The sequence below is a fragment of the Protomyctophum parallelum genome (assembly GCF_964188405.1).
Source record: "Protomyctophum parallelum genome assembly, chromosome: 20".
Taxonomy (NCBI): domain Eukaryota; kingdom Metazoa; phylum Chordata; class Actinopteri; order Myctophiformes; family Myctophidae; genus Protomyctophum; species Protomyctophum parallelum.
In genome coordinates, this window is record NC_139718.1 from 33,343,402 (window position 1) to 33,368,636 (window position 25,235).

Genomic DNA, 25,235 nt, shown 5'->3' on the forward strand with positions numbered 1-25,235 from the left:
GGCCGCTCCCTACCCTGTCTCCCCGGTCGCCAACACCGGCGCGGCAGAGAGCCCAACCAGGAAGCTGAGTCGGCCGAGGCGTAGACGGTCGATGCGTCGCGGGACAGCAGAGATCCAGACCACATGGCTGCCAGACCCACACTACCAGAGAGACACCATAGAAACTACACAGGACACTCTGGATCAGGACTACAACTCCCTGTATAACCTAGTTAAGGTGAGAGGAGTGTAGGTGTAGTGGGAGTGAGCCTTTGAAGGCTAGGTTCATTTGTTTACCTGGCATCCTATAGTTTCTATGTGCAGATTATAATATTTCTGGGGTGTGTGTAAAGAGTTGTGTTGAGTTGTTTGGCTCCTCCTGAGTGAACCGCGTTGTGTCTTCAGACTAAGAGGAGGACTCTGGAGGAGATGGTGCGTTTGCATCGCTTCTATAACAGCTGCCACGAGTTTGAATCCTGGATTGATGACAAGGAGAACGTCCTGCACACCTTCAAAACCACCCCTGACAACATAGGAGTGGTACAGGCCAAGTACGAGGTACGGACCGACCGTAGGTTGACCAAATATGAAACATCTAAGACTTTATATTAATTAAGGTTGGGTCTATACTCCGTTATAACCACATTTATAATGCTCTTATAATTCAGATATTATAACTCTTGTTATGAATGGTAATACTTATGCATAACAAGTTATAACAAGGTTTATGAAGTATTATAACTTATAATAATATAATTTAAGTGCTGGTCATAATGCATTATAAACTCAGTGGAACAGCACATTATAACTACCAGGCAACACACTAAGTGTAATGAGTTAATGCACTCATAATGATTCATAACACTCGCATATAATGCATAATTATGCATACAAACTTATAACAAAGACATTTGATAACTAAGTTAAAGTAGTTGCCAAAATAAAAATACTTTTTATTTACCAACGTTTTGACAAACAAGTTGCCTTCTTCAGGGTATATGCACTATATTATGAACATTTATAATGAGCGTTATAATGCCTTATAAGCACATCCAAGCATTAAATGCGACGATTATAATGCATTATAGACCCGACCATTAAGTTAAGTGTTACCGAATGCTGTAGGCCAGCTTAGTGTTGGCATGGTCTGATACATTACATGTACATACACTATCTTCCTGAAACAGTCACAAAGACAAACTTCTGTCCAGCCTTTGGGGGATGAAGTAAGATTTTTGAATTGCCACAGTCACACAAAGTGTATGCGCTGAAACACTTGCATTATCCACATTCCCTGTCGATATGAAGAGATGAGAAAGCTTACATCTTACACTGATTTCGTCTCCGCATACCAGAACTTCCTGACTGAACTGGCAAGTGGACGGGCCCAGCTGGACGACATCATCAAATTGGCAGAGGAGTTGGTGAAGAGCCGCCACAGCAAACAGAAAGAGATACAAGCGAGAGAGAGGCGGGTCTCACTCAGGTAAGATGGAGACAGGTTTCACTCACTCGGGTGGGATAGTGAGACATGCTGTAGGTTAGAGATGCACATCTCACTCCGTCAAGACATGCAGAGACGGGAGGCAATTAGGTCACGTCACAGACAGTGACAGAAGGTGAAAGAGACACAGGTCTCATGCATAAGACATGCAGGCAGGCAGGCATAAGCAGACGAGAGAGACATGTAGGCACATTTTTGTGAAACGATTCAACAAATAAAACATGCAATGCTTATTAATTGTAATCAATGTAAACATTAAACATTTTTAAGGCATTTAAAATGACATTTTTAACATTCACCTGAAAATGTAAATGTTAAATAACTTCAGCATAATAAACAGGAATGCAATGAATAATGTTGATAATATTTCACTTTCCAATACAATAAAACAAAATTTATTTAATTTAGAGGATAGCCCCTTGAGATGTATCATCTCGTTTTAGAGGGGGTCCTCGAAATAAATAAATACGGCCCCCTCACATATTAGAAGGATCAGTCACCAGAACCAAGGATGGGTGTTTTCAACACATTTGAAAGTGAAATAATAGCCTGTCAAAAACTGAAGAAAAAAAGGAGGATGTGAATACCCATGCATAAATTAATAACATTGATAAAGGTGAATTGATTTTTTTTTTCCAGGTGGGATCGTGTTCAGAGGCTGAAGGACGAGAAGGGTCATGAGCTGTTGAGCACAGCTGATGTTCACTCCTTCCTCCAGAGCTGCGAGGAGGCCAGAGGCCAGCTCCAGGGACAGATAGAGCAGCTAGACACCACCGACATGGCCTGCACCCCCACCACCTCCAGCCTCCTGACGGAGGAGAAGAGCCTGGCTCAGGCCCTCAGGGAAATCCAGACCCTGGAGGGGAAGATAGCCTACCTGAAGAATGTAGCCAAGATGTAAGGCTCAATCGTGGTTTTTCAAGGGTTTCATTAAATGACATTATTCCCCGTGTAGCTCAATTAATGATGGAGTACCATGATTTCTTTCCACCCTAAAACATGATCAGCAGGTCTTTTTGTTATATATAAAAAAGTGTACAGTATTTGTTAAAATGACGTTTTTATGTGGGCATCCGCAACAGTTCATTAAGAATGCTTGGTTTGCCTGGTAGGTGGTGATGGGTGGTGATCCACCTGAACTGAAGCCGCACCCACAGCTGTAGTTGTATGATAAAGGGGGAGGGGAGGGGTTAGGGGAGGGGCTGATAGTGTGATGTCACTATATTACAGTTTTTTTCATTGGCACATTTGACTTAACCTGACTCTGCCAGATGGGGGCAGTATTGGGTAACCATGTTCCCCAACACAGCAACCATCTGGGAACTCTCAGGGAGTTGAGCTAACACCGAACCGCTCCGTGGTTCGAACCAATCAGCGTGAGCTAAGGGCGGGATATGTGCGAAACCGGATGTGAAGCTATATAGACACGTCAATATGATTGGTTGTGTTTGCACGCCCACACAGTGATAGACAGACGGTCCCATCCAATCATCTACCAAGTATCTTGAAAAAAAGGAACAGCCCCGTCATCGAATTTGACTGTCAAGGTTTCAGCCTCCAGGAAACCCTAAATACTAAGGGAAGACATCATTGCACATAACAACCATACCAAGGGGTCTAATGAAATACTTTCACCTCTTAAACACATGAAAATTTGGAAAAAGTACAAAAATCACGGCACTCCATCTATAAGTCCCACCTATAGTCTCGCCCGTCTTCCATGCCCGTTGAGTGCTATTGCTAGTTTGGACAAATGTCCAGTTGCTCTCATAATGATATCAGATCTACTTTGGAATGATGCAAGTCGGGAACGATGCAGATTGGGAATGCATGCCCCACCCGGTTATGCAATACCCATGGTACTCGTCTCTCTGTGTCCCTTTTGTGCCCATATATGGATTTCTGTATATGTCTGCCTTCCTGTGTACCTTTCATGCCCATATATGGAGATCTCTGTATGTCCGGGCCTCCGTCAGGTCGTCGCGAACGACGTGTGTGCCGAGTTTGGTCAGTCGGATGGATCTTGACTCGAGATACGTAAACTACAGACGGACTTCGTCTGTAGTTTAATGCAGTATAATGACTGGACATAATGTGTTTTGTTTCCCTCCAAAAACTGGGTTTATGTTTAGCTAAATATACTTTATGTATGTTTAGCTATTCTCATGCAGTGTGGTATTTTATGGCAGGTGTTGCTAGCTGTCTGGGCCCTACAAAAGGAGCCTACTGGTTTGGTCGGTCAGGGACCGATCACAATGCTGACATTAATGGATGAATAGGCAGAGCAATATGCACTGCCTAGGTTGGGGGTTCCATCAATTCCCACTAAGGCTACCCATGCTAAAATGTATAAACTCAATGTTTTTGTGTTAGGAAGCAAGACTGCAGCCCTGCCGAGAGTGCTGCCATCATGGATGAGGTCAGGGGTCTGGAGGCTCTGCTCAAACAGGTGATAATGCCTTCTATCCTGTTACCTGGTTACAATCTTGACAGGCCTTCAGTCGGCAGACAGTAAGTAGGACAGCTGAGCGAAAGACAGTGTATAGGGGAGACAGACAGTCTGAGAAAGCTGAGAGGGAGACTGCCGGTAGGAAAGTTGAGAGGGAGACTGCCGGTAGGAAAGTTGAGAGGGAGACTGTCGGTAGGAAAGTTGAGAGGAAGACAGTGTAGGAGAGACAGACAACAGGCAAGCTGAGAAGGAGACAACAAGGAGAATAGGCCCTAATGGGATCTTATGCTAGATCAGCAGAGGTCCACGTGTGTCTTCTTATTTGAATTTTAAAATAGTCCATTTTCACATACTCTGTTAAACCCTGTTCTCCTGTTTTAGGTGAAGCAGCAGGCTGGTGATAAACAGCGTCACCTGGAGGAGGCCAGACGCCTTCACAGCTTCCAGCTGCAAACCAAAGACCTGCAACTCTGGGCGGGGTCGGTACAGGACCGCCTCCTGCAGGAGGAGTCAGCCACAGATGTAAGCTCCGCCCTCAACCTGCTGGAGCAGCACCAGGAGCTACGACAGGAGATGGAGGAGAAGAGGAGCAGGTGAGGAGAGGAGAGGAAATCAATCGATTGATCGATCAATCAATTTGCACATTAGCAGGCCACCTTTCTGTTTCTCGTGGTTGTATCTCCATCCTTGTCATGTTGTTCTAATGTCCATGATCTCTTCTGGTGTCTCACCCCTGATGTTTCTGTAATGCGTCTTGTCTCAGACTGAAGGACATGGTCAAGCTGGGTAAATCCCTGCAGCAGACCTCCGCCGGGAAGAGAGTGGGCGTTGACATACAGCAGATCTTGGACAAGCTCAATGCCGATTGGTCCAAGCTGGATAAGATGTGGGCCAGTAGGAACATGCGGTTGGAGCAGGGGGTGGAGTTCCAGAGGCTGAACCAGGAAGGGGACAGAATAGAGGCAGCGCTGTCCGGACACGAAGCCAGGCTCAGAGTCAAAGACGTTGGGGTGAGAAAGATCGAGGCCTGCCTGGTTTTGCCTACTTATTGTCAAAACAACATGATCATAGGACTAAGAGTAAGACGCATAGTGTGGGAATGCTAGCTGCACAGCCATCATGTTTAAGATACAATATGTGGTCAATAGATATGAACCTAATAAGTGTGTACACAAGTTTCATAGATATATCATTAGGTGTTCAAACTTATTTGTGCAGTTTTCTCTCTTTCGGCAGCGGTTTTGCAAATTCCCAAGAGATGGTACAGTAAATAGTAGACTTACATTACATTTACATGAATTACATTTCCACCAATGATTGCAAGTTATGTGCTTTACTTACACAGCAAACATTACCCCACTCGGCCTGATGGGGGCCATATAATTAAAGGTCAAAATGTAGAACTTTGAAAACATGTCATATGTTCAATCTATAAAGAAACTTGCTTGCTACACTATTCTACAGACAACCATATATCCTCACTCTACAAATAATACGCCATCTTGATGTATTATTTAATACACACAATATATGTGCTTATTGCTGTGTTCTAGGACTCTGTTGACAGCGTCCACAGTCTGCTGGGCAGGCAGGAGGAGCTGGAAGATCTGCTGAAGGCTCTGGAACAGAGAATCAACCTGTTCTCTGAACACAGCCAGGAGCTCATCACCAAGAAACACTACGCTGCCAAACAGTAAGACAGACAGACAGACAGACAGACAGACAGAGACAGACAGACAGACAGACAGACAGTCTTGTAAATATTGTAGATTTGTTAAAATAGTTTCCTTGTTTAACTTCAAGCCTTATGACTATACATATGGTTTTGCCTTGTTGTGTGGATTGCTTTTGTGTCAGTTTTTGTCTTTTCATTTGTTTTTCAGTATTCAGGAACATTGTGAAAGTATCCGGGACAGAAACAGGAAGCTGTCAGAGAGCAGCAGACAGCGGAGGAACCTTCTGCTGTCCTCCAAGAAATACCAGGTACAAACAAACCATAAGAATGTCGTTGAACCATCATACGGTATCTCCATAACAATTCAACGTTTTTTTACACATAAATGAATGCTCTACTGTACTTAGAGTCTCGCACAAAAGTCACAGTGCTTCGTATCACGACGTGCTGTGAACTTGTATATCTGCTACCCCCCCCTTTTTTAAGTAATAATAAAAAAGTAGGGATGTCCCGACTTTTTTCGTTTCCGATCCCGATACCACAATTTCTGTGTTAGCCGAATAGCCGATACCGATATCGAATACTGATACCAGAGAATAATATTTATAATAATACACAAAGAAAAAAATATCTTATTTTGAAGTCCACCGACCGGGAATAGTGTTTATAGCTATCTAGCTATATCTCGTGTTGTGTTTATAGCAGACTCCTCATTCATATGTGCACTTGCAGTTGCAACTCCAAAGCAAACTCCACAACATGCCCCAACATTAAATTTTTCCTGCTATAGTGTCAACCCCTTACCCCTGTGTCGGATCTGTGGTTAGACTGGCATATTTGCCGATACTGATATGAACCGATATGACCAAATAAGGGCCGATCCGATACTTTTCCGTACCGATACAGTAGCGCGACATCTCTAAAAAAGGGAACGGTATTGGACATACAAGGTTTCAGCGCGACAGCGGCATTATTCAATCACTAACTAACTAACTAATTAACTAACACCAACTGCAAATTTAATTGGCAGCTGCTACAAAACTTACTTTACTAACCAAGTACAATAATCACTCCTGCTACAAAAACAGCTGGTGTCTTAGTACAGTATGTACTGTTGTCGGCTGTTGGACTGTATGGTACTATGTTGTGCATTGTGTGTGTGTGTGTGTGGTAGGAGTTCCAGCGAGACGCTGACGAGTTGTTGCTATGGATGGAAGAGAAGATGAAGGTGGCGGAGGACGAGTCGTACCGTGACCCCACCAACATCCTGCGGAAGCTCAAGAAACACGAGGCGGCAGAGAGAGAGATGCTGGCCAACCAGGTGTGGCTGGACAGACTCAACCAGGTGAGACTCAAACAAGGTGTAGGCCTAGGTTCCCAACATACTTCCAAAACAGTGATTCGTTTCAAATTCAAGGATATGCAGTAGACCATTTTAATTCGTTAAGAGTCCATTTGGGCCCCTGGGTGGTCCCAGGCCAACGTTGAGAACCAGTGCTCTAAAAGTTACAATGTTTAAAAATCTACAAAATGTTAAAACACTGACACGTAAAAGAAAGTTCTGGGAGCAGAAAATGGAGTGCGGATTCTTTTAATTTCTAAACACCCACACCCGCCTCCTCTTTCTGTCCCATTTCCCTCACTCTCTCCTCTTTTCTCCCCCGTCCCTGTCTCCCTACTCTTTCAGCTAGGAGAGGAGATGCTGTCAGAAGGACACTACAGCAGTCAGACTATCCGTAGGAAGTCTTCTCAGGTCAGCAGCAGATGGAACAGACTACAGAACAAGATGGCCGAAAGAGGAGACAAACTGAGGCAAGCTGGGCAGCAGGAGCAACTCATGGAACTGCTGCAGGTATCTAACCAAGGCTGACTGGCCAAAGATCAAGTGGGTAGTGAGGGTTAGTACCACCAGGTGTGTTTTTTATTGAATTCTCCCCTGTTCTCAGGATGCTAAACTGAAGACAGAAGCCATCCAGAGAATGCTTCATAACGCCGCCAAAGGTCATGATCTTCGCTCCAGCAGACAGTTGCTCAAGGTACGATGACCTTCAGCATTCAGCGCTGTCGTCTTCTCAGCTTCACTACTGTCTTTCTCTCCTACATTGTCTCCTTCCAGCTTTCCTAATACTGCTACCTCTCAGCTTTCCTACAGTCTAACCTCATACTGGATGAATAATGAAAACATTATGAAATGCCTGTTTAGCCATTAGCTGTTCTGCTAAAAACAAATGTATTTTATAGTTAAGTGGTTATTAACTAAGTGAATTGTGGATGATAATGTAATGAGCCATCCATTTCACCACCACCACCATCATCACCACATCATCATCGCCATCATCAACATGGTGTCTTCGTCTCTCCAGGAGCATGAACAGTTGGAGCAAGAGGCCAAGGAGCTAGCAGAGAAGATGAACTCTATTGTCAGCAGAGCTAAACACCTCGCTACCAACCACTTCAACTCACAGCGCATACTGCAGAACACAGACACATACCTCAAACTGTGAGTACACCAATAGGAGTCACACGATGTCACTCACAAGCTTATCTGTGTCTGTCTCTCTCTTTACGCCCAAATATGGAGATGAATAACATTATTCTATTCTAATATACTATATTGGTGCGTCCTGTATGTTTGTAGTTCACGTATCTTGAGAACCGCACTCATCGCAGACGATGAGTGCCATGCCTGGCACTACTCTGGTCGGCACCAAGTCGGTCGGCTAGGCGGTTGTCTAGAACTGCTGACCTGACCGAATGCACATATATACTCGTATATGGAGATCTGGTTGTCCATTACCGCCGATCTGACAGCTATGCCCATATATGGAGTATGGACAAGCCTATATTTGGGCATAGAAGGAACACAGACACATACTGGACCTCAAACTGTTAATCGAGCTAATGCCGAAAAACTGCTGGACCAATCAGCGGAAAGTGTCTTTTTTTTAATATATATTTTTTATCCCACGATTTTGTAACCCATTTTTCACCCCTGTGTCAATCATCTAATGTGATCCTGGGCTCTACACACCCTCCACCAACCTAGTCCCCATATATATGGGGGACAAGGGGAGAGCAACGGACTTGAACTCATGCTTCCTTCATGCCTGAGTGTCCAAGTTGCTCCTTTACACCTGACAGGGGGGAGTTTCCCTGGTTGGACGTAGCGCGTGGAAGGAACACGTTATTCCAACCAGTTCCTTTCCCCTCCACCAGGTGCCCCGGCTGGCCAGGGGGAGGCAGCGGAAAGTGTCTTGTACACACAGCCTGCACCATTAGTCTGACGTGTGTATATATTTATTAATGAACTCCGCCAGGCCGGAACAGCCTGCGTGAAACTTTGCATGCACACTCCCAGTAGACCAAGGATGAGCCTCCACTAAAGTTTTCAAATTGGCCTCTTGGTCCTATAACAGGCCACTTCACAGTATAGGCTACAGCTACACCCTGACAAGATATTCCATCATTTAGCTTTTTCTTCAAAAACTATTTTTGCTACTACTCTTACAGATTTTGTCCAAAGCACGGTACACATTCTCTCTCTTTTCAGATGGGGGTCCATTGCCAAATGCAGATCAATTAGGGGGTCCTTGATGTACCATCCGCTACCATTCACTCTCCTCATTAGCCCACACCTCCCTCTCCCCCGCAGTCGTCCTCTTTTTCGCCAGGGAAGGAACGTGCAAGCTCATTGGTTAGTGTGTGCTGTTGCCCTGCCCATAGGAAGTGTGTCGGCTGTCCAGATTGGTCCTGACCCAGAGGGTAAATGAAGAAGGGGCTGAGCTCCATTGCTAAGGCTGACATTACCAAGCCAACGCCCCCCACCCGCTCTGAGCAAGGGTGGTACACCCGTCCACTGGCTGGGTGCATGTAGAGGCTCTCTGGCCGGAACGGTACTGACAGCTTCTCTCCTCCACCACAGTAGGACAGTGTTTCCACAGACCCCCCTGAGCCCTGCTGCTGTAACAGGTGCGTAAACACCAGGGGCCGGTCATCACAGCGCAGGAAGTTCCTTTCCCGCCCGCACAGCGACAGGAAGGGGAAGTCCTCCTGGTACCTCCCGCTCTGATTAAAACGCAGGCGGTCGAAGAGGAAGGCGAGGAAGCGCTTATCTTTGAAGCAAGTGACAAAATTCTTCACTTTGATGTCGTCAAGGAACAGCTGTCCTTGGTGGTCGACGTAATAGAAGTATTCACGGATGCGAGGTTCAGGGCTCTGGCCCTGGATATAGGTGACGTTAGTCCGTAAGGAGTTGGGTACCGCGGTCACTTTGATTTTAGACAGGCATCGTACAGCCTTTAGTCCACTGCTGACAGCCAAAGCCAACGGCAACAACATGACCGAATGAATGGGCACACACAGATATCCAAGCCCGTTCAGATCACTTCATTTTACGCTGCACTCGATCAGTACAGAAACATTTGCCCAATCATACCGTGTTGCACACAAACCTGGAAGGGCTTCCCCATCCATTGTCTTACTAGTGCAGTGCCTGTGAGTACTTGGAGGCCAGTATATGACGTCAGCACTATGACGTCAGTCGTCTCCATATTTGAGCAGTACTATGACAGATCCAAATACGGGTATGAGTGACATCATAGCACTGACTCTAGCTGCTACTGCAAAGCACCATACAGTAGACCTATATGGAATGGACAGTATGTGTCATCATGATGTCATGATGACGAGACAGTTCTGTTGCCTGTACAGCATATAAGTCTGAGAATCTGATATACTTTCACAAATCTCAAGAAGAGTTTTTCAGCTTGTTAACTAGTGATTCAACTTGCTCACTGCTAACTCATTTGAAATGGCCGCCGTCGCACCTGCTCCTGTGTTCTTAAACATCAGGCATCAGAAAACCACACTCTTCGTAGATGCCTTGGAGACCACCCCTATATATGAGGTGAAGCGCATCGTCGAGGGAATTATGAAGAAGGCACCTGAAGAACAGAAGCTCTACAAAGATGGCACGTTGTTACAGGACGGCAAAACGCTTAAAGACTATGGCTTCACTCAAGAGAATGCAGGGCCTCATGAGCCACGTGTAGTCGGTTTGGCTTTAAGCAAGAATGACAAGACGTTTGAGGAGGTGCAGATTGCCGACTACACCAAACCGGCAAAAACTGCCTGAAGCGCAGGCGGGGAGAAGCAACCACCAATGAAGCAACACATTGGAGAGGGGGAGGAGCCAGGAGCACATGGGATGGACGGACGGGGTGTGGATCTTGTGGAATTGACAGCGATGAAGAAATGTGGAGGGGCCTTGTCCAGCCGACCGACCCTTTGCTGCACGTCCTTACCCATCTCCTGGCAACTTCCGCTCTCGCTTGAAAACGCTTGAAAACTGCATCCCCAAAAAAGAACAAATGGGAGTTTTTCTCCCAACAAAGGACCGAGTGCAAAACATACTCTCTCCCCATGCCTTCGGCCTGGTGGAGACAATAATAAATGAAAAAAGGTGTAAAAGAACAAGAAAAAAACAATAGAAATAATGGGCAGGAGGAATTTTCTGTTGAAGTGGGAGACCACGTCACTAAGGTATCTAGGGCAACACTTTCAGGGGGGTCACGAAGGCCCTGACCGCCGTTTCCCCTGTCCCTCAAAAAGAATGACAAGCCCTGAGGCTACAGTGGCCTCAATGCCCCAGCTGACTTGTCTCTTTCCTGTCAATATGTAGACACCAATGTCTCCTGTCATGTAGCTTTTGTTCTGAATTCTTAACTCTCCTGAGGGGCCATCTTTAAACCAATTTCTTCCCCAACTGCATATAGTATACATGTTAAATGTTAAATCATCCTTAAATTAAATGAATTACTTCAATGGACTAAAATCTTGTTTTAATTGATGGCCTTCCTGGTATTTGGCCTTTGTGCCCTCAAAAAGTGTACACCAAAGGCCAAATGAATGGCCTTGCTCCTAAAATGACAAATTCCAGACCTGAAGGTATCCAAAGGCCAACAGAAAGGCAGAAACTACTGTCTAAAAATCGCATGGCAACTATGCAAAAGCAAGATCCAGCAAGGGACACCTGGAAGACGACATTACAAAATGGTGGAATAGCTATTTTTTTTTCCCAGTACCATGGGTACAATAACTCATTTTTGGAGTGCTCGAGACTCTGGAAGTGGGAGTTTGAACATGCGAGAATCACCTTACAATGGTAAAACACGCCACCAGAGTATAGTTCTGTTTTTTTTTTGAAGGGAAGACCTCCGCACTTACTATTATGACAACAGTGTCACTAAATACATTTCATATACTGTAGACAACCAATCAGAAACGCATGTAATCATCATAACAGATAGCAGCTGCATATTACATGTGACTCTTAAAGTTACAGTGCTTCTGTGACATTCCTCAAATACTATTGAAAATAACAAATTACAATAATACAGGGACAAATATATAATATGTCATACTGTCATACCATAAAATACAAGAAAATCAACATGCAAATTAATGTCACATATAAGGTCCTATACTCACATGATGACAGTAGTGGACAATAAAAGTAAAAACAACACAAATGGTCCTTGCTGCATCCTGCCGGGCAAGAAGTTCGATCAATAGTGAAGTGACAGAGGCATTTAGTATGGATAATTATAGCATGACGTTTAATTGTAGTTCATCATTCAGTCCTTTGGGGTGAAGGGTTTATAATGTGTGTATCCAATAAGCCTCACGTTGTTTAAGAAGGGCATCACGGTTACCACCTCTTGCTGGAACACGCCGTATTAAGCACTCCACCAGAGTATAGTTCTGGTTTTAACACAGGGTATGGATAGTGCTGCCCTATTTCTTATATCACAGCATCGGCCCAAATAAGGCATTTCTGCCTTATTTACCCCAGTGGTTTCCGAAAGTGGGCTCCAGTGACGCCCAGGGGTTAATATGAATCATTTTAACCAGAGCATATAACAAGTGTAAAGTGCTTTACAGTGAAATAGAGACAGTAAAGTTGGAGAAAATCACAAAAATACTAAGTAAAACACACTGGATTAAAAGCTGGAGAGTAAAAACCTAAAATCACATGTGAAGTGATAGCCTGGCTAATAAGCCAGACCGAATCAGATATTAGTCTGGCTTATTAGCCAGGCTAGTGAAGTGAGAGGCGCTCTTATCATCGTACATCATGTATCATCATCGTACATCATCATGCATCATCTCATACTGGCCAATCAGAATGTCTGTTGCCACAAATCTACGTCATATTTGGCAGACATTTGACTTAATTTCTCCTTTCATTGTCTCAAATATGAGACGTGTGGGGACAAGATGACATAAATGTTCCCTTCATTGTCAATGGCATTTCATGTTTATTTTATGGGGACAATGATGGTATTTCATGTTTATTTTATGGGGACAAAAGCTGTATATAGGTGCAGCTTAACAAGGGGGGAAGGAAGCCAAGAAGCTTTCGTTTCCCGACCTGTTAACATGTGCAATTGTAGGCCATTAAGACAGCCCTGGCTAACCCTAATATTAAGTGTGTTGCAGTAAACAAGACAGGTGATTTTAAAAGCGTGCGTAACCTTTTCAAACTCATCAAGGACATGACCGTCATCAAGATGACCTTACAGTTTCCGCCCGGCAGCTGTCAGATTTCCTAAACATGGCATGAGTCTGCCATCAGGATGCTGAGCAAGGCATGAGTCTTGCCCAGTGTCCTGAGTGATGACGGGCAATGGCTTTCTCGGCAGCCTGATGACAGGCAATGCCGATAGGCTGACCTTCTTTTTGCTCTTCCTGAATGAACCTACTGTGGATTATATACCAGGGCTTTGACTTGGACTTTGCTCTTCTTGAACCACCCGCGGACTATATGCACCTTGATCAGTGTTGTACCTTGAATACTTATCCTTGTGGAAAAGAGACCCTTTGGTTGTCCGGCTGTACTGTATCTGGAAACCCTGTATTTGTATTGGAAATAAGATAAGAGCGACCGTATGGCTGTGCTGTTTGTAAATTAGAGAGACCTTACAAGTGTGCTGTTTGTGTGTGGAACGAGCTTCTACATTGTCTTTCTTGCCTTGATCTAACACCCCGCCCTTTTCACCCACTTTTTTACTTGTAAAACTGTGATGTGACAATTGAGATGATTCTGAACTCAGTAAAAGATCTTAAGGGCCTTAGTAAGATAAAAGTTTAAACTGGAAGAAAGCATGTTTTGCAGCTTGACATAATTATGGTTCCAGGGAGGTCAACATGGAATTCCTGGTAGCTTTCCTTTAAACTATTATGAGAAATTAAGAGGCTAATCAGCATCACAGAAAAGATTAAACTAAAAAATCACACTCGTGTGAAGTGAGGGGTGCTCTTCATGGCCGTGGGAAGATATTTACAGTAGGAGGTGCTGAATGTTCAGCACCAGCATCAGCACGCTGCAAAATGCGTGTGCACGTGCCTCGTGCACGTGCATTTTCGCGCATCTTCATGCAGAAAAGTGGCTTAAACTTTCCCTCTCCACACGCATGAGCAAAATAACACAGGCAATTAACCAGGATAAGCCGCCGATACTGTGATACAGCATATATATACACAGTATTAGGCCTAGAAATCTGTTCTGATTAAAATTATTATTATTTTCCCCCTCCTGTCCGAGGGGGGGCTGTGCCTGGGGTGTTCCAGCCCCCCCCCCCCCCAGCACCCCTACTACCCTCAGCAATGGTGCTCTTATCATCAGACATCATCATACATCACGTTCCGTGATCAGCCAATCTTTCACTTTTGGCGTCTTCACTTTTCTTGCCCTCATACTTTTATCTTCAATATGCACTTTGCTCAACCAATAAAATCATCGCTATGGGGTGATCAGCGAATCACAAGCCAATGTTAGTGTTCACACAAACCCGGAAAGCTGGGTATAGGAGGGGCTAGGGCCCCACAAAAACGGAACAAGATATTTTTGAAAAAGGTACAATATGATGAAGAAAACGGTCTATGGTCTTCCTTGGCCATCACATAATGACGGCCTTACAGAGGTAATATAGTGTGCTTATTGTATTAATTAGTATTCTGCGTCACAGAGAGAATACAGAAGCTTAATCTGTTGTGGATATTCAAATCTTGGGCGTCCAGGGGTCTCCAGAATCATAGGGATGTTGTCCAGTCTTGGCTCGTTAACGATGTCTCGGAATGCTGCCTGTCCGATTTTCCCCTTGCCGATATCCTCGTGGCGGTCAAGGTGGCAGCCCAGCGGACCTTTGGAGTCGTTGAGGTGAACGGCTTCCAGGTACTGAAGTCCCACTATCCGATCGAACTCGTCCAACACCGTCTTCACGCCGTCCACAGCAGCCAGATCATATCCTGCAGCGAAGGCATGGCAGGTATCCAGACAGACCGCTACCCTGCTCTGGTCTCTCACGCGGTCGATGATGCCCCTCAGCTCAGAGAACTTACCTCCTACTGTGTAGCCTTGGCAACACATGTTCTCCAGCACCGTTACCACAGTAGGCACTTGGCGGTGGGCGTGGTTGATGGCCCCTGCGATCTTCTCCATACATTTCTCGCTGGTGATGGTGCCTAGAGAGGAGCCGGGGTGAAAGTTGTACAGGCGGAGGCCCAGGGTGTGGCACCGACCCATCTCGTCTATGAGCAGGGCCTGGCTCTTCTCGGACACGTCTCTCTTGGGTGATCCACAGTTCATCAGGTAGGATCCATGTGGCACAATGTGAGCTGGGTCGAACCCATGAAGCTTGCATTGCTCTTGAAACTTGGCTGCTGCAGTGGCGCTCAAGGGAGGCCTCGTCCATTGCCGCTGGGAGCCCATGAAGAGGGCGAAACTACGGCCACCAATGTCTGTGCAGGCTTGCGCTGCCTTCCATATCCCGTCTGAAATGCTAACATGAGCTCCGATATATTTGTTACTCCGTCTGTCACCTCGCTCGGCCGCTTTCCTTTTGCTTGCTACTTTCCTTCTGGCAGACATTAGTGAACCCTGCTAATGCTGCTGTTCTTGTGCCTCGATGACAAACGCCTCAAAATGCTCAAAGAAATATCACACTATGTATTCCACAATCTTGGTGCAGAGACTGTAATTCCGCCTGGTAAATGTTGAAAACAGTAGGCTACTATGACTGTCACAGTATTTGGAGGCCACTCTGTTGTCAGTACTATGACGAAAGTACTACGGCAAGTACTGCCTACTCGGGAGCGATGCAAGTCGGGGAAACAAAGAAAGTTGGGAATTACTCCTACCCGGCCGGTTTTGCAATACCCGTTGTACTGTGGCCCTTTTATGCCCATATATGGAGATCACTGATCTCCATATATGCCCATGTATGCCCATGGATTAGGTCCTAATTGTGGTTCTCGACAACTGGATCTCCATATACTGTCCTCTATATAGCTGTATATTAAAATTGGTAACCCATTGACGCCTGGTGCAACCTATACGTTGTTCTACCTTTGATGCCGGCGCGCTCTCTGTGTCTCATCAGCTATTGCTATACATGTAGCAACATAACTATAAAAAAATGAATGAATCAGAATTTGAAGGTTTTCAGAAACCTTAGGTCAGGCCCTAGAAGGCGTTCCCAGATTCGGCCTCAGGCATCAATGGGTATAGGAGGGGAGCCGGCCGGCAGGCAGACCATGCAGGTCCAGGTCACTCTGACTCAGACATAGCCTGAAAGTACCCCAGCTTTTCTTGGCATAGAGGGGCGGATTAAACTAGCCCTGTCCAAAGTTTTGGAAGCTCTTTTTACTAGTTTTCATTGGTATGTCCAGCTTTTGGTGCTAACACAAACAATACATCCAATAACACTGATTTATGCAAATTTATCAAAAACCTCAAAAATGAAAATGGGTGGTTTCCTCCTGACGGCAACGATATATATACCGGTATATATTTTGTGAATTTATATAAGGTGAAGTCCGATGATCTGGGGATCAAGTGGCATGCATCTCAACCCATGTCCCCTCTATATCTCTATGCCTCCATCATAGCTTCAAGTCCCTCCAGAAGCCGTTGGATGGGCGTCGAGCCCAGCTGGAGGCCGCCGTGGTTCTGTTTGGCTTTTACCATGATGTGGACCTGGAACTGAGCTGGATCTCAGAACACTACCCCTCCTCTGGACCCGCGGGGTACGACAACTCCCTGGCTGGAGCCATCAGCCTGCAGCAGAAACACAAGGTACCCTAGCTGGCACTGTTCATCAACCATCAAGGCCTGCCAAAATAAATAAATAAATGTCGACAAAACCAACTAGTGCCAGTACTATAAACACGTTAACCCCCACAATGTGCAGAGACACACCACATAAATACAGTAAGCAGCCATATACTACTGTATTACTGTACTGATCAATGCTTTCTTGTGTGTTCTTTTTTTAATCATCCCCTCAAACTCTCCCCCTGCTCCCTTAACCCCCAGTATACCAAGAATATGACAAACACACTAGTTATTATAAGTACATAGAATCACAAGATAATAGCAGTCTGTGTGTGTGTGTGTGTGTGTGTGTGTGTGTGTGTGTGTGTGTTGTGTGTGTGTGTTGTGTGTGTGTGTGTTCTCAGGAGCTGCAGGCGGAGGTGAACGGCCACCGTAAACACCTGAACCGTGTCTCGGAGAAGGGGCGGAGCTTGGCCAAATCCAGCCAATCAGTCCGAGCGGAGGTGGAGCAGAGGTGCTTCTAAATCCAGAGCATTTTAGTTTGTTCATGAAAGAAAATGTTAATTTCCATATCATAATGGACTGATCGTTATTTATCAGAAGTTGGTATGGTGCAGAAAAGCGGGGGGTTATTAAAAAAATAATTGAGCTAACTTTAATTTGTTTAAATTTGTATTGTAAAAATGTTTAGATTTTTTTTTGTTTTTCATAGTGTTATACTCCCCTGTCTATATCAAGTTTACCCTATGGTGATTTGACTTGGTATCGCCCACATTCTGTTTATCTCGGCTACGTCTTTGCAGTCCTTAGTGTGCGGGAGCACTCAGCAGCAAGACGCTGGGCACACGTAGGCTAAAATAACCAATAACACTCATTCCATTCAGTCATTCCATTATCACTCAGTCATGGTGATATCATCAGACGTCGCAGACAGTTGGAGATCATAAGAGATCTCTAGAATCTACACATCCAAAATGTTTTCTGTCGGGTGTACACAAAAAAATTCTGTCTGGTCATGTTAGTTTTTAGACTAACTTTTCGATCAATGTACTGCTCTGCCAAGTGCCAACAGCAGCATGCCGTTAAAAGGACCGTAGCTTAAACCCTTTATCGCTATTAGGGCCCTATTTCACTGCCTTACCCCTTGCCTTATCCCTAAACTACTTTCCCTTTTTTTTACTATTTTGAAAAGCATTTTTGAATAGTTAAAATATTCATATATACATCGACACGTTGTGAGATTGTAGATTGGCTATTTTAACTATTCAAAGAATGTTTTCAAAATAGTAAAAAAGACAAAGTAGTTTAGGGATATGGGGTAAGGCAGTGATGAAAATAGGGCCCTAAACCTACTACAGCTCTGGACTAATGTGTGTGTGTGTGTATGTTGTACCTGCAGGTGCAGCCACTTGACAGCAGAGTGGGAGGACCTAGAGGAGGCCTGTGACAAGAGGTCAGCTCACCTGAACAAGGCCGTCACCAGAGAACAGGTACACATTACAGTACAAGTGTGCGTGCGTGCATACGTCAAGAAAGAAATGAAGAAAAACACAGCCTGGTGTTTTGTCTTTTGTGTGTCTAAACGGCTCGCAGAGTACTGTACTGTCTCTGCTGTCATTGGTAATCATCAATTTCGTCATATATGGTGGAGACGCTACTTCTACTTATCAGAGATGATGTGCTATCTATGTTTTGTATTGTGAAGGACTACTAGTCCACGGCTTGGTCAATTAAAACTATGTTTGTGTCTTTGTACTGTTTTCTTCTGTGTGTGTGTGTGTGTGCGTGTGCGTGTGCGTGTGCGTGTGCGTGTGCGTGTGCGTGTGCGTGTGTTGTGTGCGCACAGTTGTTGTTAGACTGTGTCGAGTTGGAGTCCAGACTGACCGAGTCTCTGAGTCTGGTCAACAGCGAGGAGTATGGCAAGAATCACCAAGCAACACAGAACCTCATAACGCAACACCAGGTAACACACACACACACACACACACACACACACACACACACACACACACACACACACACACACACACTCACTCACTCACTCACTCACTCACTCACTCACGACAAGATACTGAGCATAATGTCATTTTTGCCAAGTGCTGGCAATAAAATGTTTTGCTACATTTGACAATCTCCTCTCCTCTGGCAGGTTTTGGAGGGTCGGTTGGAGGTGATAGAGGGGGAGGTGGAGGAGTTAAGGGAGCAGGTGGATGAAGCGGTACACAGATGGAGCCTGGAGGAGCTCAACAGACCGTACAGTCGCCTGAGCAGCCTCAACAAACAGTTACAACACCTGACTGCCATAAGGTTGTAATTCTAGTAATTATACCACAACTTTACTACTTTACCTCCACCAACAAAGTTGGTCGTGGGTTATGCCCTCCCCATAGCAGGGTGTCTCCAAAATGTACGAGCGGATTTGCGTGAAACTTTGTAGAAGGGTTTGTCATGGGACACGGTATCCGAAAAGGGGGGCATGGAAAGGGTCTCAACAAGGCGTGTATCTTCCAAACAGATTAATTTAACAAAAAACAGAGAGTTTTATTTTCACGGGGCCATGACGAATCAATTACCTTTTCACGTTGACTGGTGGAAGGAGTGTGTGCTGGTGGGTGTGGCCCATGACAAAAAGGATGGATACAATTGAGACTACACTTAAAGGAAAGGTTTGTCTTGGCACAAAGTAGAACTGATTATCTGTGTGTGTGTGTGTGTGTGTGTGTGTGTGTGTGTGTGTGTGTGTGTGTGTGTGTGTGTGTGTGTGTGTGTGTGTGTGTGTGTGTGTGTGTGTGTGTGTGTGTGTGTGTGTGTGTGTGTGTGTGTGTGTGTGTGTGTGTGTGTGTGTGTGTGTGTGTGTGTGTGTGTGTGTGTGTGTGTGTGTGTGCAGGGGTCAGAGGTTGAGGGACGTTTTGGTGCTTCATGAGTTTACTGCTGAATGTTCAGAGCTGGAGGAGTGGATCGGTAAGCAGAGACAGACGGCATCATCACAGGACCTCGGAACCGACTACCAACACATCGTGGTTAGAATGAAATTAATCTACCTTAACCACCATGTCTTTATCAGTACGATTCATTTAAGGTTCAATTTGCTGTGGGGGACGGGTCATTTATTTTGGGAAATGTTTGTGATGTGTGTGTGTGTGCGTGTGCGTGTGCGCGTGTGCGTGTGCATAGTTGCTGCGGGGGAAGTTTGAAGCGTTCGTGAAAAAGCAGGAGGTGGGACAGGAGAGACTGAGGGCCTGTGAGGAGCTGGCACACACCCTGATTAAAAACAAACACCCCCAAACTAACTCCATCAGAGACACACAGCAACAACTCACGTGAGTTAATCCGTATGTCAATCTGTTAGTTAGTTAGTTAGTTAGTTAATTAGTTAGTTAGTTAAAAAAGACAGATCTGTAGAAAAAAATATAATTTTATAGCCATAAAAAGAAGTGATTTAGCCTAAGACCCAGTGTGCACGGTCGGAGCTGCGCTGCATTCTGGATGTTATGTAATATTTTACGTTAACATTTGAAGAATGTTGGAATTCTCCTTCAAGTGCTTACTGTTTATTTTGTATAAATAATAATTTATATGCAAAATTAGTATAACAAGTAACAGATGTCAAATAAGTAGGTAAGATGGTCACCTTGTGGCCTCTTTGAGTATTGCAACCAGCAGCTACCAACCTGACTCTGTCTGTCTGTCTGTCTGTCTGTCTGTCTGTCTGTCTGTCTGTCTGTCTGTCTGTCTGTCTGTCCATCAGGTCCTCATGGGAGGACCTCCAGATGTCGTGTAGGGAGAGACAGGACCAGCTACAGAGAGCAGAGGAGTGTCATCGTTTCCACAACGATCTGACTGATGCTCTGACTCACATACAGGTAGGCAGCAGGCAGCCTCCAGTATCCTCCTGCTGGGTGCTGTCAGACGCTGTATTCTGATCAGTCAGAATGTTGCTCGGGTGATTGCCAAGTCAGGATAGAATTTAGAAATATTTATATATATGAAGATAATTATATATTGCATCTGTCTCTCTGTAGGAGCAACAGCAGAGTATCCCAGAAGTCATAGCAAGGGACTTAAGAGGAGTCACATCACAGACGAGGAAACATGAGGCTCTGCTCCATCAACTGGCCTCTACTGAGCAACAGGTGAGAAACATGAGGCTCTGCTCCATCAACTGGCCTCTACTGAGCAACAGGTGAGAAACATGAGGCTCTGCTCCATCAACTGGCCTCTACTGAGCAACAGGTGGACGCACACACATGTGCACTGCACACACATGCACTAACTCACACTCGTATGCACTAGGACATTCACCAATAGTGATTTTCGGTAGTCGACTCGAATACCATAATTAGAGTCGAATAGGCGATTATTCAGAGGTGACATATCATATTTGTTTCATCCTATACAATCATTAAAACACGGTGTTGGAAGCCATGAAAACAACCAGTGGCTACGTTTACATGAAGGGTGATCATTCCGAATAAATACTTCCGAATAAAATACATCCGATGTAATGTTTTTTGCCGTGAGTTTACATGGGAAATGGTCATTCCGAATGAGTGTTTATATGGAGAAGTGATAAAGACATGATACATGTTAATTCACGTGAAACTACGCCATCTGTTGGACACATAAAATATAGGCAGTTCATTCATTGTGACTTTCAGACGAAAGACGACACTTTGAAATCCCATCATTTCATTCCGCAGTAGTTTTGAGGCTGCTGCTTGGATAGGGACGGACATATTATGTTTACCGTCTTTTTTTCCCCACCTGCGGCTCCCCTTCTCCGCTGGGAAGGTGATCATCTCGTTTTTATGTGTAGCCTACTTTATTATCTACAGCACGGCCAAGGCACGCAACACACTGATTATTATTGTATCGGGTCGCTCGTTATTTTTGAGAGAGAGAGAGAGAGTGTGAGAGAGAGACCGTTGAACACACACACACACACACACACACACACACAAAATGCACGAAATAACGCGCTCTATGTGCAAACTCCTCGGCGCGCCTTGGATATGAGGCTTATGAGCGCCTTGGAGTTGGAGCGCAATGGAAATGAGCATGCTCAGAAAGACCAGAATGAATTTACATCCGAAGCAGTGTATACATGAGTCCAATTTTCTTTCAATCGCATTGAACATCGGAGTAATCTGGCCAGTGACATCGGAATGGTTTTTAGATTGCATCGAGCGTTTTCATTCGGATGTACGTTTTTGTAGGTGTTTACATAACAACGTTTAATAGGATTGAACTTCTATTCGGAATGAAAAGGGGATTTAACTGCTCATGTAAACGTAGCCAGTGAGTGAAGTGTTAGGCGGGGCCGGTGAACAGCAGCTTCCATTCTGATTGGACTAAACAAAGCAGCTGTGAAGATTACAGTTACAAGTCCACAATGCCTCCACAATGCCTCATGGATCGACGCGATGGAGCTTGTAGATCTGCTATTTTCGATGCGCAACACTCTTCTACCACGCACCTTGTTGTTGGTGAGAGCCAGACGGCTCTGGTTGAACAGAAATGTAGCGAATCTCTATCTTATTCATTCAGTTCAATCAGGCCTATATTATGTTCAACAACAACCACAGTTCTTTCGCTCTTTACAAGGCTAAGGATTATGATTAGAAGGAGCTAGATTATGATTACATGCTCTAATAGCAGGCTATGAAATTTAAGATCAACTTCACTCCATCGCGACCTACAGTAGCTGTAGCTGCTTGTTTTTAATAATGCTGCACGCTTGCACTTTTGTTGGATAAGCAAAAGAAGAAGTTGAATAAGAAACGATTTTTGGACTTAAAGCTGTAGGAAATACTTGCCATATAGTGGCAGGTCAGGGGTCTTTGACGAATGAGTGTGAGCTTCAGTTCCTGAGGGATCCTCACGGCCCTCTACCATATTGCCAGATTTCCTTGAAGAACGATAGCTCAGAACTGCCAACACTGCTAAAATGGCGGAATTTTCACGGAAACAATAAGGGGTCTACGTCCTTTGGGCTTGACCCCTAATAATAATATAAAAAATCACACCTGTGTGAAGTGAGGGGTGCTCTTATCATCATACATCACCTCATGCTGGCCAATCACAATTTGCGTCCTCACTTTTCTGCGCTCACTTTTATTTTCAAAATGTACTTTGCTCAATCACAAGCCAATGTTTGTGTTTACACAAACCCGGAAGGCTGGGCATAGGACAGGCTAGCGCCCCTCAAAAATAATATCAGAATAATCGACCTTTGATGTACAGTGTCGAATAGTATTTTGATAGTACGCCTGCACGCGCGCACGCATGCACAGACATGTACTTCGGTTGTTGTCAGCTTTGTCTGTGTGTGTATATTAGCTCCAGGAACTGCTGGATTCTGCTGACTCCGTCTTGGAACTCTGCTCTCCAAACATGAAGCTCCGCCTGCAAGAAGTACAACAGGAAGTGGTGGAGAGATGGGAGGAGCTTCGTCTTGTCGTTGAGCAGAGGCAGGCGGAGCTAAAGCTAGCAGAACAGAGATACCAGTTCCTCAACATGGTGGGTATCCATGGCCTAATGTACCCCGCTTGTCTAGGATAGGACCGCATTCCACCAGAGATTATCTTCCATGTGTCTCTCTTACGCTGTCTGCCTCTCAGCTTTCCTACTGTCTGCCTTTATATCCAACACGCGAGTACACGGTCTCCTTCTCAGCTTTCCTACTGTCCGTCTCTCCTACACAGTCTCCTTCTCAGCTTTCCTACTGTCTGTCTCTCCTACACAGTCTGTCTCTCAGCTTTCCTACTGTCTGTCTCTCCTACACGGTCTCCTTCTCAGCTTTCTTACTGTCTGTCTCTCCTACATGGTCTCCTTCTCAGCTTTCCTACTGTCTGTCTCTCATACACCGTTTCCATCAGCTTTAATCTCTCCTACATTGTTTCCATTTTAGCTGGTCAACCATGTCTTTTTGATCTACCAGTAGATCATGATGGGCCTTTGAGTAGATAAAGAGCCAATTTGAAAAACCCACACAAAGACATCCATTCATTTCTGTAATAACACCTTTCTCTGCAGATAGTCAGAATGTTTTATTACTATTAAACAATTTAATTATTCTTTGCATTAGCAGCCTATAATAAGACTTAAAAGCAGAAGTCAGTTTCAGCATCGACTTGGCTGGTGATTGTACAGTGGATCTCGCCAGCATTAAGACAGAAAACACTTTGAGTAGATAGCATGGCTAGAAAAATTGCCCACCCATTGTCTAAAACTTCATATAAGATGGAGGTATAGAGAGAGGTACGAATGTATGAACATGATGCTATAGGTCACCGTCACAGTAGTAAATTAACTCAATAAATGAACCAGAAGCGTACTCTCTTTTACTGTACACTAGTGATGCAAACCTCCCCCTCTCCCTTCAGGTCCAGGACTACTTCCTGTGGTGTGGTCAGGTTTTGGGAGGCATGGCTGCCGAGGAGAGCATCAGAGACGTTGCCACCGCCGTCCTCCAGCTCGACCAGCACCTCCAGCTACGAGCGGAGATGGACGCCCGGCAGACAGCCTACGAGCAGGCCGTCGCCATGGGAGACGAGCTACGGCAACTTGACAGGGAACACAGGAGCGAGGTAAATGGTAAAATGGTAAATGGTGCATTTATATAGCGTCCATATGTTTACATAGATTGTGCATTACCGATTACTGCCCACCGATGGCAGAGGAAACCATGCAAAGGCACCAACCTGCACATCGGGAGCAATTAGGGGTTTTAGGGCATTTAGACACTAACTTTGGGGGAGACCGGGATCGAACTTGGAACCTGGCGGTTCCCATCTGGCTGCTCTACCAGCCTCTACCCCTGAGCCACTGTCGCCTCTATAAGGTCAGAGGAACCCCGAGGTCAGAGGAGGCGACAGGAAGAGGACATTAGAGGAGAGGAGATGTACTGAATGTTTTGTCGTTTTGTTTTTCCTATCAGGTAACAGAGAAGCTGAGATCTCTTCACGCGGAGAGAGAAAAGTTCGAGGAGGAATGGGACAAAAAACACAGCTGGTTAGAAACCACACACCTGGAACAGGTGTTCTACCGAGACATTAGCAGTATGGAGAAGATCAGCAACGCACAGCAGGTACACACCGTGTGTTCGTGTGTGCGTGCGTGCGTGCGTGCACATTATTGTTAAAACCAGTGAACAATGCACTGTACTACTGTACATGAACATGTTAACAGCGTCAATTCTCAGCGGATCTCATGATAGCCTTACGCATCAGAGCTTGTCTATCAGGCTGTTACTAGGGATGTTCCGATCACGTTTTTTTTTCTCCCGATCCAATTCTGATCATTTGATTTTGAGCCTATAACGATTTTTCCCGATCCGATATTTCTATTTTTATCAAACACCATATCACAATAGTACAATATCCAAAATCACAGACAATATCCAGTCTAATATCATGATATGGATATAATGTTGATTCTAGGGATGTCCCGATCACATTTTCTTGTTCCCGATCCGATTGACAAATGACGTGATCGGCCCCAATTTCCGATC

General features: G+C 45.0%; 3 protein-coding genes across 3 annotated transcripts in view; 1 reads left to right on the plus strand and 2 right to left on the minus strand.

Annotated features, from left to right (window-relative positions):
* Positions 1-25,235, plus strand: part of sptbn5 (spectrin, beta, non-erythrocytic 5) — a gene marked incomplete at its 5' end in the record, with an annotated part of 80,350 nt that overhangs the window by 24,868 nt on the left and 30,247 nt on the right. The window contains 25 exons of the mRNA XM_083791689.1: positions 2-217; positions 385-537; positions 1,335-1,465; positions 2,123-2,380; positions 3,857-3,932; positions 4,314-4,525; positions 4,696-4,942; positions 5,486-5,625; positions 5,816-5,915; positions 6,782-6,952; positions 7,295-7,459; positions 7,554-7,643; positions 7,971-8,107; positions 16,558-16,744; positions 17,128-17,237; positions 18,123-18,213; positions 18,570-18,686; positions 18,873-19,030; positions 19,611-19,743; positions 19,898-20,043; positions 20,472-20,586; positions 20,746-20,856; positions 23,063-23,242; positions 24,109-24,312; positions 24,663-24,812. Coding sequence (XP_083647815.1) covers positions 2-217; positions 385-537; positions 1,335-1,465; positions 2,123-2,380; positions 3,857-3,932; positions 4,314-4,525; positions 4,696-4,942; positions 5,486-5,625; positions 5,816-5,915; positions 6,782-6,952; positions 7,295-7,459; positions 7,554-7,643; positions 7,971-8,107; positions 16,558-16,744; positions 17,128-17,237; positions 18,123-18,213; positions 18,570-18,686; positions 18,873-19,030; positions 19,611-19,743; positions 19,898-20,043; positions 20,472-20,586; positions 20,746-20,856; positions 23,063-23,242; positions 24,109-24,312; positions 24,663-24,812 — 3,798 coding nt within the window. The remainder of the gene's footprint in view (position 1; positions 218-384; positions 538-1,334; positions 1,466-2,122; positions 2,381-3,856; positions 3,933-4,313; positions 4,526-4,695; positions 4,943-5,485; positions 5,626-5,815; positions 5,916-6,781; positions 6,953-7,294; positions 7,460-7,553; positions 7,644-7,970; positions 8,108-16,557; positions 16,745-17,127; positions 17,238-18,122; positions 18,214-18,569; positions 18,687-18,872; positions 19,031-19,610; positions 19,744-19,897; positions 20,044-20,471; positions 20,587-20,745; positions 20,857-23,062; positions 23,243-24,108; positions 24,313-24,662; positions 24,813-25,235) is intronic.
* Positions 9,232-9,945, minus strand: LOC310878457 (UPF0598 protein C8orf82 homolog; the record flags this gene model as incomplete). Its single annotated transcript, XM_083792786.1, has 1 exon — positions 9,232-9,945. One exon carries the CDS (start codon positions 9,943-9,945, stop codon positions 9,232-9,234), a length of 714 nt encoding a protein of 237 aa, XP_083648912.1.
* LOC310878458 (putative endonuclease 4) lies at positions 14,618-15,538 on the minus strand (the record flags this gene model as incomplete). The annotated part of the gene is made up of 1 exon (XM_083792787.1): positions 14,618-15,538. The coding sequence occupies one exon, from the start codon at positions 15,536-15,538 to the stop codon at positions 14,618-14,620; it is 921 nt and encodes a 306-aa protein (XP_083648913.1).